Below are 16,442 nucleotides of genomic sequence, written 5' to 3'. Positions count from 1 at the left end.
CTAATTCAGCTTAGAACATACACATATAATATGGAAGCTTCCTCTCAAGTCGCTGGGGAACCTAATTCCCATAGGACTGACAGCAGGACTCATAAGATCGTGCCCATGACCGTTTTCTTCCAGTACCTGTAGATGAAGATTTGGGAGGAAAGAAAACCCAAAAATAGAGACCCAGAGGGTAGTCCTAAAGCTACTCCTTCCTTTATTCATTTATTACCCCCCCCCATGCAAAGCAGGTAAACATTTGGAGCTGGTTTAATGGTAAATATTGTCATGACGAGAGCTGCTTGTAAGAGCTTTTCATGCCAAGAAGGCTTACACCCACAAAGAGAGGGGGTTTTCTTAGATTTTTTTAACAGCTTTATTGAGGTGTAATTAACATACAAAAAAAACCCTGCAGACGTTTAATGTATACAATTTGATGAATTTGGACATACGAATACACCCACGATACCATGACCATAACCAAGGTGATAAAATATCCATCACCTCCAAAAGTTTCCTTGTGTCCCTTTGTGTTTTTATTTTTTATTTTTTGCTTTTTGGGACAAGAACACTTAACATGAGATCTACCCTCTTAACAAATTTTTAAGTGCACAACACCGTATTGCTAATTACAGACACTACAGTGCACAGTAGATCTCTAGAACTTATTCATCTCTGAGATACATTTTTTATCCAGCAGATTAGAAAAGGTTAAATTTTTTATTGTGCCAATGTTAGTGAGAAAATGGGGAAGTCAAAATTCAAAACATAGATGTTGTAGGGCACAGAGAGATATTTTTACCTAAAAACATAACTGTAAAGATGTGTTAAAAGAAAAACCTTACAGGGGCCGGCTTGGTGACATAGTGGTTAAGTTTGTGCGCTCCTCTTCGGTGGCCCAGGGTTTGCAGGTTTGGATCCCGGGCGTGAACCTACACACCACTCATCAAGCCATGCTGTGGAGGTGTCCCACATACAAAATCAAGGAAGATTGGCCCAGATGTTAACTCAGGGCCAATCTTCCTCATCAAAAAAAGAAAAAACTTACCAATGCATGGTGAAACAGGCATAATTTAAGTAGCGACCATGACACATAAGTATTGGAAGAAAGATACCAACTGTACCTGGAGGCGGTTTAGCAGTGTAGTTGAGGGTGTAGGCCTTGGGGGCAGACCCCTGCGTGCACATCCCAACTCTAGTTAAACTCTTCTGCCTCAGTTTCCCTCTCTGTAAAATGGGCTAATTCTAGACCTAGCCTCATAGGGTAGTTTTAAGGATTAGATTGGTTAGTTAATACACATAATGCACCTAGCCCAGTGATAAGGCATGATGAGCTCTCAATAAATGTTAGCTATTAATATAATTTGTTCCAACTTCATGGGTGCAGTAATTTGGGCTAAGCTTTATGCATAGCAATTTTGATCTAAAGTTCAAATGAGTTCCTAACTATAGTGATCGAAAGGAGCAGAGGCTCAAGGCAGGAGTCCAGTTAGGAGGCCATAGCAGAAATGGCAAGGAGAGTGGAGATAGGGGGGTGAGTTTAAGAGATCTTTACGGGAAAACCAACGGGACTCAGCTATCAACTGGATAGGGATGAGGCAGTGAGAAAGAGGAAGGGAGTCAAAATGGATTCTTCAATCCATAGCTTGGACAAACGGCTTGAAGGAAGCAGTTTTTGGGGAGAAGATGCTGGTTTAATTCTGGGCTTACGGGGAGGGTACAAGTAGGCATGTCAACGTGCATTGGAAACTCTAGCTCTGACAGCCCAGGAAAAATGGCCAGCCTGGGAACACGTTTTTGGAGATCATTCTCACAGAGATGTCAGGTCATTAAAGCCACGGGAGCAAATAACATCAGCCAGGGAAAGTGGATAATAGGGAAAGGGCAGAAAAGGAGGAGAATAGGATCTGGAAGAATGCCAGCAGTTACAGGACTGAATGAAGAAGTAGAACCAACCAAAGAGACGGAAGAGAAGGCCAAGACGCAGGAGGAGACCAAGAGGCCGGGGAAATAGACCTCTAAGAAGGAGGAAGTGTGGTGTGTGGGGAAATGATGCTCTCTCACACGCCTGGTGGGACTGGAAACCTGACCGCTCTCCTTCCTTTTGAGCTCTTTCTTTGTTTACCACCGGTATTTGTACACGCAGTGAGCAAGCTGTGATTCAGCACCTCGGGGAACCTAGCTCTCTGAGACCTTCTTCCCACCTGCCCCCTTGATGCTCCTGGGCCTTCTTGCCGCGCAGGCCTTTACCCCTCTGCCAATTCCACCCTGGCCACCTGGAATGGAATGGGGCCAGTTCCCTGAGTGTGTTGCTTGCACTGCCAAAATCTCCCAGCTTTTTCCGTTGTCACTCCCAGCCCCATCTCCCTAACATTCAGTCCACGGGCCAGAGTCCATGGGCCAGGGCTGGTCTTAATGAGGTGCCTACTCCCATCACCCCAACTTCTGCAGGCCAGTGGACTTTACTCTTGCCCCCCAAGGATGAGCTCATTCCCTAAAGGGCCCTTGACCCTTCATTCCTTTCAGGTGTGCCCAGACTTACGTGATCCCAGGTCAGGTTCCAGCTGAGACTCTGCTAAATGTCCCTCATCGACCTCTCACGCCCTTGAGTAGTGAGACACAGACCTTAGTTGCAAAGTGGAGCAGAGAAATAGGACCATAGCTGACAGGGATGTGGGGTCAAGGGAGGGTTATTATAAGATGGGAGCTTGGATGCTCATGGGAATGATCCAGGAGAAAAGAACAAATGGATGTTGTAGGAACATGGTGGAAGACCATTGATCCCCTTCCCAAGCGGTGTTTTTCCATCTCAGAGCAGCCCAAGGCCTTTGAAGGCGGTACATTCCAACTTTCCTCGTAGCTCTCTGACCCTGTGATACCCTGCAGGAAGCACTGCCGTTAAAGTTAGAAGATTCGGGGTTACTTGCCAGGTCCTCCGCTCACTCACCCTCCGAGACCCTCTGCTATGGTAAGAATGGCTGCCACTTATCAAGGCCCTAGGCTATTCCAAGAGCCCGGCATACATTACCACCCCTTCAAGGAGACAGGGGTTCACAGAAGGTAAGGTACTTGGTCAAGACGATACAAGTCAGGATGGACCAAGACCCAGGCTGACCCAGAGCCCCCGTGGCTCTCACTGCACTGCAGTGCTTCTCCACCAACCACGAGCATCAGGCCTGGATTTAAACTCCAGTTTTTCCCCTTACCTGCTGTTGAGTTACTCTGAGCAAGGTACTTGATTCATCTCCTTGGGCCTTATTTTCCTCATCTGTAAAATGGGGATAGTAATAATTCCTACCATAAGGTCTTGGTGAGCAGTAAATGAAATAACTCAGGTAAAAAGTGCTTTTCACAGTACCTGGCATGTAGTAAGTCTTCAATTATCAGCAGATAATAGTTATTAGTATCTGTTGATTCATATAATGGAAAACACACTACACATATAAGGACTTAGATAAGAGTTCTCCTTATGTTGCAAACCTAAAATAGATCTCATTAAAAAATTAAAATAAATTTTTAAGAAAATAAAATAAAATAGGGGCCGGCCCAGAGGTGCAGTGGTTAAGTTTGAATGCTCCGCTTCGGCGGCCCAAGGTTCGCAGATTCGGATCCCAGGTGTGGACCTACTCACTGCTTATCAAGCCATGCTGTGGTGGCGTCCCATATAAAGTAGAGGAAGATGGGCACGGATGTTAGCCCAGGGCCAGTCTTCCTCAGCAAAAAGAGGAGGATTGGCATGGATGTTAGCTCAGGGCTGATCTTCCTCACAAAAAAAAAAAAAGAAAAGAAAATAGATCTCAAGGATTAAAGTGACAATGTCACGAGACTGGGGCAGACGGAGCTCATCTTTTGATCCCTTTCAATGACTCTTTTCTTCCCTTGCCTCGAAGCCCTCGGGAACCCATGTCGCTCCTCACCCTCCTTGAAAGAGCTCTATAACAGAGCAACGTTAGACTCTAAGAGGCTGCTCCATCCAATGTGTGGCCACCTCAGGGAGCACGGACACATCTGTGAGAGAGAGGCTGAGATGACGTGTGGATTGTGGCGCGTGAGTTTGCTCGTGACCTTGAAGGCTCAGAAAGAGTGGATCTTCTGTGCAAGAGAATGGTTTCAGAAACCCACTCTCATTCTAGGCTTAAAGAAAAGTATTCTCCTCACCAGGAGGATTTGTCCATTTTCCAAGGGATCTGCCTATCCTCCCAAAGGAATGAATTGCTGATGGACGTGGGAGGAAGGTGTTGGAGGGAGAGGGAGAGAAGGGAGGAAGCGGTGGGGGAAGGAGGGGGCCTCTCTGGAAGTCCTCATGTTAGACTTGGTCGGTGGCCACCTGGAAAGCACGTACTAAGAAATGACCTTCCATGACACACCTAATTACTAATAACCATGATCTGAGCAAAGATAGAACAGTTCACATGGAGCCATAGTCTTATTTGTACATCTCAACATACTCTTAGATTTAGAGCATCTCTTCTTAGAACTGGAGCTTACCTAATCAAACCTCATTTCATGGAAGAGGAAACTGAGATTCAAGAAGTTTAAGTGAATATTCAAGGTCACACAGCTACTCGGTCTTTCTTTTCTTTCTCTTTTATTTCGTTTTTCCAAATCTTCAGATTCAGCTTGTGGTGCACTAGGACCCCCAGATAGATCTCTTTTTCCAGTCGCCCTGATCCTAGAGTAAATGTCATGAACTCCTCACCTGTCCTCCATTCACAAGTTTCCTTTGCCTCCTAAGCTTCATTTCTATCGTACCTGCCCTTGTTTTAAGGGTCTGGCACAAAGTCGGGTGCATCGTAGGCATTCAATACGTAACCAGTTAACTAGTTCTTTGATTCCTACTTATTAATGTATGTTTCTAAAACGCCTTGGCCAATGCACACAGGGGACTGAGGATCACCAGGATCCCAGCTAAGAGGAGTGCGCGAGGACGATGACAAAGTGGGGACCCCTGCGCTGCATGGCCCCTGGGCCCTTACTTGCTTAGTCTTCCTCCACCCCCAACACTTTCAAAGTTGGAGCAAAGCCAGCTTTTTCAGGAAGAAAGCCTTGTTGTTTACAATATGAGAACCAAGAGAGGTACGGATGTGGCCTCATAGGTTTCTCTTGGGCAATACAACTTCTTCCCATGTCGGAAGTGACTGGATTTCTTCAGAAGCACCTCCCCACTTACCTTCTACATCTCACTTGTCCCATCCCCCCTGATCTGAACCTGGCTAAAAGAAGGGGGTGATAATTCTGGGATAATGTGGGGTCATTCACCTCTAACACACATATCCACACATGCATATGCAACATGCAGATACACACTGTGAGTTAGCTAGACATCTGGTCATCGCACCCTCCTGGTTGACATTTCAAATTCCCCAGGAGAAAGTGTTGGGCTTATCTTTAAGGAAAGGAAATGAAGAACTTCATTTTTATTTTATGTGCTTTTGGAAGTTTTACGGATATCCTGTTGTGATGGTGGACTGAGGAGGCATGGAAAGCAAAAACGCGCACACACACACAACCTACACAGAAATAGATAACATAGATAACATATATTTTTAAAGTTTCAGACAAATATCTGAGAACAAAGGCAAAAAGAGAGAGAGAGAGAGATCTCTAAGGGCCGGAAGTGAAAAGGGAACTTAGAGATGTATGGACTTACCAGGGAGTAGGAGGTGAAGCCACAGGAACCCAGAAGGATACTGGAAGTGGTCATGCACCTTAAGGATGTAATGGTAACAGCAGTGGGTGTACAGACCCTGTGCACAGCAGGGAACTGGAACTGAATTCCCTGCAGAAAGCCAGGAACCAGGAAAGAGCTGGCCCGCCCTTGTCTGGGGATAGGAAAACACCTGCCAGCTGTGAGACATGACCCCAAAGTGAGCTCCCTGCCCTAGGCCATGGGGGAAAGAGCGCCGCCCGAGGGATAGTCCAGAATCCACGCCCGAGTAGCAAAGGATGAGGACCCAAGTCTGCCCTTTGGAGTGGTGTGGAAACCCACGACCAAAAATAACAACAATAACGAAAAACATTCTGAACCATGTGACCCCGTAGGGCCCCAGCAAGGACCGCCATGACACCGTCCCTGTGCAGACTTCTTCATAATCCAAGACACATGCAAGAATCCTGTGAAAAAAAATGCTCTCTGATAGATGAGCTCACAATCAGATATTACGAAGAACTAACAACCACTACAGTCAACAGTCAGCCGACATAACAAGTAGAAGAATTCACACCCAAGGAGCTAAAGATAATAGACCGATCTGAATGTGACTTTAAAATAAGTATGTTTTTTAAATCCAAGGGAACTTTATATCAAAAATAGAGGATTGGAGGAATGTTTTTTACCTCTGCTTCCTCTCAAAAATAAAAAGGACACTAAAGAGATTTTTTAAGGCATAATCCCACAAGGTACAAGAACAAAAAAAAATATGAGAGAAAATAAAAGATAAGAGACTTTTTTTAACGGAAGTTAGAAAGTAGACGTAAAATGGTAGCTGAGTTATCACACCAGAAGAAAAGACATAGACAATGAAGGGGGCTGAAGACATCTTCACAAAACCCACAATATCCTCAGAAAGATAAGAGGAAATATTGTGTCCATGAGGCAAGAAAGAGGTGCTATAAAAGGAAACATTGGGGAAGACAAAAAAACCTATCAGAAATTTAAAATAAGATAGCAGAAATGTCAAATTCTAATTAAAAGGCTGTGAGATAAAGTTAAGGGTAACTTCCTAGAAAGTGGAAAGATGAAAATATTGACAAATAGGCAAAAAGTGATAAAAAATATTAGAGAATAAATCTGGGAGGTTCAACACCCGAATAAAAGAAATCCTAGAAAAAAGAGAATAGGGAAAATGAAGGGTAGAAAAGTATCAAAGAAATAATGTAAGAAAATTTCACAGAACCTGAGTTTCCAGATTAAAACGATTCAATAGGTGCCCAAGAAAATGAATGAGAAAAGAACCCCATCAGGGGGTTATCATCATACATTCTAAAACTAAAAAGATAAAGAGAATATTCTAAAAGTTTCTAAGAGAACATTCAGTCACATACCATAGAGCAGGAATTAGGAAAGCACCAGAAGTCTCAACAGCGACCCTAGAAGCTAGAAGAAATTAAGAAGAGCCTGCATAGCGCCGGTCCGGTGGTGTAGCGGTTAAGTTCAGGCACTCCGCTACGGCAGCCTGGGGTTCATTGGTTTGGATCATGGGTGCAGACCTACACACCACTCATCAAGCCATGCTGAGGCGGTGTCCCACATAGAGCAACTAGATGGTTGTACAACTATGACATACAACTATCTACTGGGGCTTGGGGGAGAAAAAAGGAAAAAGGGAGGAAGATTGGCAACAGATGTTAGCTCTGGGCCGAGCTTCCTCAAAAAAAAAAAAAAGGAAAAGCCTGCAAAATTCTGAAAGAAAGTGAATTCCAACCTAAAATTCAATACTCAGTGAAAATACCAATCAAATGTGAGAGTAGAATAAAGGGTTTTTTTGGAAATTCAAGGTCTCCAAAAAGTTATCTCCTACATACTCTTTCTCAACAAAATCCAGTAATCCAGCAAAATAAGGGAGTAAAGCAAAAGAATGGTGATAGCTAACATTTATGTAGTACCTATTGTATGCTAGGCTTTCTTCTAAATGTCGTGTGTGTGTGTGTGTGTGTGTGTGTGTGTGTCTTCATTTAATTTAATCCTCCTAGGAATGAGCTGAGCATTAGTATTATCCACATCTTACAAGGCAGTGGAGGTAGGTTTGGTAGTCTGCCCTGAGTCACAAAGCCTGTAAGCAGCAGTAGCCTGGCTCCAGAGCCCAGGCCCTTAAGGAAAGAGGAAGATTTAATACCCGTTCATGAAAGGAACTTCCTCAACCTGATAAAGGGCCTCTCTGGAAAATCTTTAGCTAACATCATATTTAATAGAGAAATATTAAATGCTTTACCCTTAAGACTGGGAACAGGGAAAGAATGTCCAGTCTCATAACTTCTATTCAGCATTATACTAGAGGTCCTAGCCAGCGAGATAAGGCAAGAAAAATAAATAAAAGGAAGAGAGAAAACTGTCTTTATTCTCAGATGACATGATGTGTACATACAAAATCCAAAAGAATCTTTAAAAATAAAACTGCTAGAGCTAATAAGTGAATTTACCAAGGTCCCAGAATACAGGGTCAATATACATAACTCAACTTTATTTCTACATACTAGTAAGAAAAAAACTGGAGAATAAAAAAAAATTTTAAATACCATTTATAATAGCATCCAAATAACCATAAATTACTTAGGATATAAATTAAAATACGGACAAGATTTATGTACTGAAAACTATGAAACATTGCCGAGATAAATTAGAAAAGACCTAAATAATTGGAGAAAGATACAATGCTCATGGATTGGAAGACTCTGTGTTGTTAAGATGTCAATTTTTTCCAAACTGATCTACAAATTCAACATAATCCAAATCAAAACCCAGCAGGATATTTTGTAGAAATTGACAAGCAGATTCTAAAATTTATCTGGAAATGTAATCAAAGCAATTTAGATAAAAGGAGCAGGCCTGGAGAGTAACCTGTCTAGATTGGAACAGGACCGTGAAAGGCTCCAGGAGCAAGGTCTCCAAGAAAGAAAAAAAATCAATAGCTTATCTGATGAACGTGAATGCATTAAGGGAGATATTTGGGACCGATGTAAGGAAAAGTACATGGAAAATCATATCGTTAACTCCAGGGAAAACAAACCTTGTGCGAAGAAAGGAAATGTATACATTGTATCCGACTGTGAATAATTTTTTACCTAGTCATTATTACGAAAATGTCAAATGTTGATTTAACCAAAAAGTGTGGTATCTATGTCCTAGGAGAATGAAGGAGGCAGTATTTGTGTTTGCTTGGAGAGGGGTAAAAGCAGGAGAGAGTTTGAGAAAGTGTCAGATCCTCAGAAGCCAAGATAGAAAGTCAATGGATGATGTCTAAAACTGGAAGAAAAAAAAAAAAACAAGAGCTAGCAGAATAAGCATGATATTGAGAAATATATAGACCGCTCTTCCATGAAACAGCTATGAGAGTTGAAAGTTGTTGCCTTTGCCTGCGGGGAGTCGGGTGGGAGGGCTGCTGCTGGTTTTCGTTGTAAAATGTATAAAGCTTATTTCACGTTTTGAAACAATGTGTGTGAAATCTCTTGATAAAAAAGAAAAACGAACTTTAGAAAGTCCGAGTTAACATAGTCTGTTTATTTTTTTAATTCTTTAATTCATTTCAACCCTCAAGGTTGGAAGAAGGATCTTGAGTTTAAAAACAGAATACCAGGGTGGGTAAAAACAGAATACCAGGATGGAGGTAACAGCTCAGCTGATAGCCACTGGTGGCTTTCTGGGTCCAACCCAGAGATGTTTGACCCCTCCAGCCACTGCGTGGAAACAGCAAAAGGCTGTACTCCACCATGATTTCTTGGTTAGTGGTCATCTCTGGGAAGACTCTTAGACCAAAGAGGAGATGGTCCTTTTATTTCACCTGCATCTATGAGACTTCTCAGCCTCTGAAAGACCCTAATTAAAACGCAAGTTGCTGGGAAAGAGGCAATCTTAAGCCCCTATCAAATAAAATCCAGATTATCAATTAATATTTTTGCTGGAACTAGTAAGAGTGGGCCACTGGATGGGGGGCAAGGGATGGTGAGGGGGCTGTGGTTGGTCAGAAGGGGAATTAGTATGTGAGAAAATACTATATTTCAGCATGATTTTTGGGGGGTTGGAATATTTTAACCAAGCCTACAAAACAAATTGTCAATTTTTAAAACCAGCAAGCATTGTGCAGAACATACATTCATATCCCAACCCCTGTCCCCCTCCCGATCCTTGATGGTCACCCCATCTCTAACACCAGTCCTGTCCCTGACTCTCTCCCCTCTCTCACCCCTGTCTCCTCTCCTAAGATGCACCCAGTCCCTGGTCCCAGCCCCATCCTGGACATAGGGCTCCTCCCCGAGGTGAATCATCTCCCTGAATTTGCCCAGATACCCAATCCTGACTCCATCTAGTGATGGAAACACCAGTTTTCAATATTTTAATACACCGTATTATTTCAGTACCAACATCCTGGCGCTTTTACAGATCTGAAATTCAAATCATTTCTGTCTTGAGCTACCCAGAGAATGAGGCGCTACATTAAAAATTCTAATCAAACAATGTTGCACTTGCTGGAAGATAGTTCTGACCACATTCCTCCCCCGTTATAACACTTGCAGGTTATTTTATTGCTATCTGAGTCCCACTTCCCAGTAATTAGTGAGGCCAAGCATCTTTTCCGATGTATATTAGTCATTTATATTTCTCCAGACCCAGTATGGACCCTTATTAACCTCTGGAAGCCCCTGAAGGAGTTGTCTTTGGACAGCATTTGATGAAGGCAGATGGGCATTGAGTACACAGTTGGAGGGGTGAAGAGGGGGTTGGGGAGGGAGGGAGAGGAAAGAGAGGCTCCCAGGCCCAGTTCCCAGCCTTCCTCCCTGGATTCTTTCTGCATTCTTCTGTCTTCTCTCTTGAATCAGATCTATCTCTTAGGGCTTGAGTCCCTAACTTCTTCCTCAACGACCTGCTTAGAGAGTCTCAAGCTAGACAGGCCGAGCCACCTCCATCCTGGCCCCTCGAGGAGCATCTTAGACAATGCTCCAGAGAGGATAGCGACGCTCCCAGGGATGTCTTCCTGCTCTAGCTACTAACTGGACTAAGGGGTAGTGGCTACTCTTGTAGCTTTAACCCCCACCCCCGACATGCACTCTGTTACGGACCCCCCTCCCTGAGGCTCACTACACACTCCCATTCATCCCATTCCTAAGCCTCACTCCATACCTGGTCCCAACCCCATCTTGTACCCCCTGAATCTCACTCCCCCAGTCCCAGACTCTCCCTATTTCTGGGTCTCTCCCTGCTCTTAACATTCATCCTTCTCTGACTATCCCCCATGTCCCAAGCTGCCACACCATCCCTCGCTCCCCTCCACCTCATCTCTGGCTCCAATCTCAATCCCTGATGCCAACCCAACCTTGATCTAAATCCCATCTCCGAACCTAACTCCATTCCCATCCTCAAACCAAGTGAAGCTTTTCTTTTAAGAGTTTTATAGGTTTAGCTCTTATATTTAGGTCTTTGATCCATTTTGAGTTAATTTTTGTATATGGTGTAAGGTAAGGAACCAATTTCATTCTTTTGCATGTAGATATCTACTTTTCCCAGCACCATTTGTTGAAAGATTATCTTTTCCCCATTGAATAATCTTCACACGCTTGTTAAAAATCATTTGACCATTTATGCTCAGGTTTATTTCTGGGCTCTTTATTCTCAGGTTCTTTTCATCCTTTGGCTCCATCAGCCTAAGTGTGTTGGGCTTTTTGCCTCATTGCCACCAAGTGGCTGCCTCAGCTCCACACTTCATATCCTATAATCATGTTCAAAGGCAAGAACCAAGAATGTGTGTGCGTGTGTGTCTCTTTTTAAAGAGGAATATTTCTCAGGAGTCCCCTAGCCCCAGAAGACTTCCTCCTAAGCAATGGTGTGCTGAAGCCAGTTTGTATCTGCTTGTGAAAGCAGATTATTACATTCTCTAGAACTTTATGAGCTAGTTGCTAAACACCACCACCCTTGAAATTGCCACCGTGGCAGAATATATACAGGGAACTGGGAGAACGCTACAGATCAGCACTTTGTTCCCCAGAAGAATGGTTTACCAGCCCACTGTTGCCCTTAAGTCTTACTAGTCAGAACTGGATGACACGGCCACTCCTAGCATAAGGGAGTCTTAGAAAGTGAGTATCTGTCATTCTCAGCCTCTCTCAAGGGAGACGGACTTGCCCAGCAGGCTGGGAAAGGGAGAGATGCAGAGGCACCAATGGTGCTGCCACTAATGGCTCCCAATGCCCGGAAGGTTTTGTAGTCACTTACAAGAATGTCTTTTAAACGTCTCAGAAGACAGAGTGCTGTGGGCTCAGTGGTCGGATGGACAGAGCTCTGGCAGTTGCCATGGTACTTTTGCTAAGGGGTGGGGCCCCAGGGCAGGCTTTCTAAACCACACGGTGGGGGCCTGGTAAGGACGCAGCCTCAGCAACTTCCTGTAACCACAACGGGGGCCGCCTTGACCCAGAGACCGAGGACAGCCAGTGGACGTGAGGCTTGGGATGGGATGCTGAAGGGAAGGGAGGAGCCCTGAGGGGCTGCAACAGGGGTGGGCGTCTCAGAGGGTGGTGGAAGTGTTCCCCGAAGAGGAACCAACAAAGGAAGGCCTGCTATCCTTGGGCAAGAACTCCTTGCGGATAAGGCCGTGGATGGCCAAGATCTTGAGGAGTCCGTGGCGAAACTTCTGGCCGATGAAGACATAGATAAGGGGGTTGAGGCAGCTGTGGAGGAAGCCCAGAATCTCGGTGGCATCCAGGGCCCGGCCAATGTCGTTGCGACGCTCACAGGTCTCCTCGATGACCCGGAGCCTCATGAGGGTGTCTGAGACCAGGACCAGGTTGTAGGGCAGCCAGCAGAGCAGGAAGACGAGCACGACAGCAAAGATGACCCGCATGGCCCGGTGCTTCTGCCTCATTTGGGCCTGAAACAGCGTGCGCAGGGTGAGTCCATAGCAGAACAGCATGACCAGCAGCGGCAGGAGGAAGCCAAAGGTCTGGGGCAGGACCCGCATCACCATCCGCCATTTGGTTGTGTTGGCACCCAAGTCCTCATAGCAGACTGGGCTGGAATCGGGTGGGTTGACGGCCTTGCGGAGGAAGAAGATGGGCAAAGACAGAATGAAGGACAGGGTCCAGATGCCTAAGCATATGAACTTGACCCAGTTCCGCTTCTGGGTCAGCGTGCGTGTGGCGTGGACGATGGCCAGGTAGCGGTCCACACTGATGCAGGCCAGCAGTAGAATACCGCTGTAGAAGTTGACTTCCTTCAGGAGCGAGACCACCTTGCACAGGGTTGTGCCAAAGATCCAGCCCTTTGCCTCGGAGGCAGCCCAGATGGGCAAGGTCAGGGCAAAGAGCAGGTCGGCTATGGCCAGGTTCAGCAGATAGACATCGGTGACAGAGCGGCTGACCCGGCTGTATAAGACCACCAGCATCACCAGCGAGTTACCCAGCAGGCTCAGCAGGAAGACCAGCGCGTAGATGATGACCACGGCGTACTTGTTGCGTGTCTCAGTGTCTATCCTACAGGGACTATTAGATCCGTCTATGGCTGGTGTGCCAGTGAAATTTCCCCACTCATCCCAATAGTCTTCCCAAAAATCACTATCATTCCATAGATTTTCCACAATGATAGCCATGGTTTGATCTAGTTGAAAGATTAGAAAGAAAGAAATGTGATTTAGTAACTGAGATTCAAATCATGCTCATCAAAGATATGAGAACATGGCTGGGGTATCTTTTGCTTCTCTGTTGGTTTGACAGCCAGAGATCCCACCATTTGTCTTCCTTCTTTAGCGGTCGGCTTCCCCGTGTCATCAACCTTCCATAACTCCAAGGCTGGGCCTGAGTATAGGACAAGATGGACTACAGAGGAAAAAACTTTGTCGTTGGCCTTCCTACAACAGCCTCAGCTCTACCTACAATTCTTCCGCTGTACTCTTTTTAGCATTCTCCATCCTCAAGCAAGTCTGTGCCTTCAGACGGGAGGACCAGGTTGGTCTTACACATTCAGGGAAGGGTCAGCATTAAGCAAAATGGAGGGAAACAAACCTGTTCCCTGATGCCCCTTTCTATGTTATTTCCTCTCCTCTGTTCTTCCCGATTCCTGTTTAACCTTCTCAGAATCTGCTGAGGGAAGGAAATGATAGCAACAAATTTCATGAAAATGTATTTGAAGCCTTCTCTCTAAAGGAGCAATAAATGTTTTGGTCCTCTGTCTAAAGGAAGTTTAAGCAGTTGAGAGAAGTCCCCATCTTGGTCCCTGAAATCTCCTCCTAAACATCCACAGAATCGTTCAGCAGTTTTCAAATATTTTTTTCATTGTGAAACGCTTTGTTGAAGCAAAATCTTACCAGAAGCCCAATATGTTAAACAGATGAGAGGTTCTCTGCTGGGGAAGGAGAGTGTGTGGCTCTCTCTACCCAGACAGCCACTATGAGGTTCCCCCAAAAGCCCAGGGCTCTCCAGAGAACAGTCTGGAAAAGTCTGGAAAGTTACCAAGACTGGAAATAAGGACCACTGGTGTCCAGTCCTCATTCTGTCCTGATTCTGTCATTAATAAGCTGGGAACCTTGAGTCGGCCCTTCTCCCTCCACAGAGTTCAGTTTTCTCATCTGCAAATGGAGCAAGGCGGAGTAGATAACCCCTGAGTTGCTTCCAAGCCTGAGCTTCTAGAAGTCCATTCAGAGCCACACATTTTACTATGCGGTCTCCTTGCCAGTATTTGCATTTTCACAGAAGACAAAGTCTTAGGGCAAAGCGATAAACATCAGATTGGGGAAATGCAGGCGTCCTCCCTGAAAAGAGGGGCAAGCTTGACAGGAGGAGGTGAGAAGGCTCCTGTCACCAACTACAGCCAGGAATGAGGTCAGAATTGAATACATGGTCACAAAATAGCAGGCAGGAAGCCACCCGCACAGAAATCCTCAGATCCCAGAGAAATGGGTGCATTTCCTAAAAGACAGTGAAGTCTGGTCTCCCTGCCCCAAAGAAAGTCAGCAAACAGAGGTGGCTTCCTACCTGAGGCACCGGCCTGGCGGGTCCAACCGTACGAGCCCGGAGCCCAGAGACCAGAGTGACAGTGGCTAGAGAGAACTTGATGTATAAAGGGAAATAAGGAAGCCACGTTACAGCACACATCCTCTTCCAGCCCTGCCCACGTCTACATCTGAAGAAGAGATTAAGTCAAGGGACCACAGGACATCAGAGACTCCCAGGGTCCATATGTCCAAGCAGGGGTACCCGGCATGAAGATGGGGTGAAGGGTCCAATATCTGAATTCTCCACTCTATGAATGACCATTTTTATTCTCTTCCTGTCCCTGCATGTATTTCCACTTGTTTGTCCCTTAAATTCCCTAGATCACCTTTGAAATCTTCCAACTTGCCTGACATTAATCAAGGGGAAAGGACTTGACGTTTTCCAGTAGAGACTTCAGAAGGAGGCCACCATTGGAGGGCCTTGTAGGAGCCTCCGCTTAGGGGGCGCTTGGGGGCAATCTGGCGGGAAGGAAGTGGAAGACTGCCCTTAAGCTGTGTTTGGGCAGCAAGCACACAACTTTACTCGCATCATAGGCTTCCTCGGGGTGGCTTGGGGGCCGGTGGAGATGTTGGTGGAGATTTGGAGGGAGAACTCACCATCGCCAGACGCTTCTTCGCACAAACCCTGCCAATGGTTGATTGATTAGAATGGCCCTGAGGCTGGGGGCATGGGCCACTCCTGGAGCCTGGCTGGGCACCAGGGAGACCATGAGAGCTGGGCCATCGGTGGATGGAGGAACCGGGTTAATGTCACTCTGCTCCTCTATCAGTAACGCAGGATGGCTTCTCTGCACACCTGCCCCAGCTGCTCCTAGCAGCTCATCTCTGTCGCCTGGATTACTCCTCTGGTATTTAATCACTTCTCCACTATAACATGAACCCTGTTGTACAGTCATGATTGTGGGGTTTTTTGTTTTGTTTTGTTTTGTTTTGTTTTGCTTATGAGGAAGATCAACCCTGAACTAACATCTGTTGCCAATCCACCTCTTTTTGCTGAGGAAGACTGGCCCTGGGCTAACATCCGTGCCCATCTTCCTCCACTTTATATGGGATGCCGCCACAGCATGGCTTGACAAGCAGTGCATTGGTCGGCGCCCGGGATCCGAACCCGCAAACCCTGGGCCGCCAAAGTGGCATGCACAAACTTAACCACTACGCCACCGAGCCGGCCCAGTAATGATGTGTTTACACGTCAGCCTTCCCCACTAGACCATGAGCTAGAGAGCAGGGACCCTCTCCAGTTCATCTTTGGACGCTCTGCCGGGGAACAAAGGAAGCGCTCAACCACCGGTGTAGGTCGACTAAAGGACAGCAGATGTGTCTTCTCTGATCGCTGGAGCATGGATCACCACCACCACTCGGAGCGTCCATCACTTTGGGCCACCGTCACACACGAGAGGTGCCTGAAAGCTTCACCTCCAGGCCACCAGGCTGCTCTGCCTGGCGTGGTTCATTCCCAACCATCCTCTATTGTTTAAAGTCAGCGCCAAGCTGTTCAAGTGTAAATTCTTCCCCTACCGTAAATGCCAAATTTGTCATGTAGCTGACGCCTACAATTCTGCCACTGGTGAGCATGGTTTGTAAGCTACGTCATGCTCTTCTCCTGGATTCTCTTATCATGTATAAATAGTAGCAGGAAGTCTAAGGAGACAATCGCCCTGGGCCTACCCATGCTTTGCTTTCACTGACCTTGAACTATTGTGATCTGATGCCTGGACTAGAAAGGACTTGAAGATGGGGTAGTCCTGAAGGGAGGGAGTGGAC

General features: G+C 45.8%; 1 protein-coding gene across 1 annotated transcript; it reads right to left on the bottom strand.

The window, feature by feature from the left end:
- Window positions 1-11,263: 11,263 nt before the first annotated feature.
- LOC101406024 (C-X-C chemokine receptor type 2-like) lies at window positions 11,264-14,728 on the bottom strand. The gene is made up of 2 exons (XM_087424844.1): window positions 14,659-14,728; window positions 11,264-13,285 (listed from the first exon to the last, which is right to left on the bottom strand). Exon 2 carries the CDS (start codon window positions 13,275-13,277, stop codon window positions 12,198-12,200), a length of 1,080 nt encoding a protein of 359 aa, XP_087280970.1. The 5' UTR covers window positions 13,278-13,285; window positions 14,659-14,728; the 3' UTR covers window positions 11,264-12,197.
- Between the last annotated feature and the right edge of the window lie 1,714 nt (window positions 14,729-16,442).

Source organism: Ceratotherium simum, chromosome 37, assembly GCF_057802395.1.
Source record: "Ceratotherium simum simum isolate JZ-2026a chromosome 37, ASM5780239v1, whole genome shotgun sequence".
NCBI lineage: Eukaryota > Metazoa > Chordata > Mammalia > Perissodactyla > Rhinocerotidae > Ceratotherium > Ceratotherium simum.
Note: the sequence above shows the minus strand (reverse complement) of the source record. Positions and strands in the feature narration are given on the sequence as shown.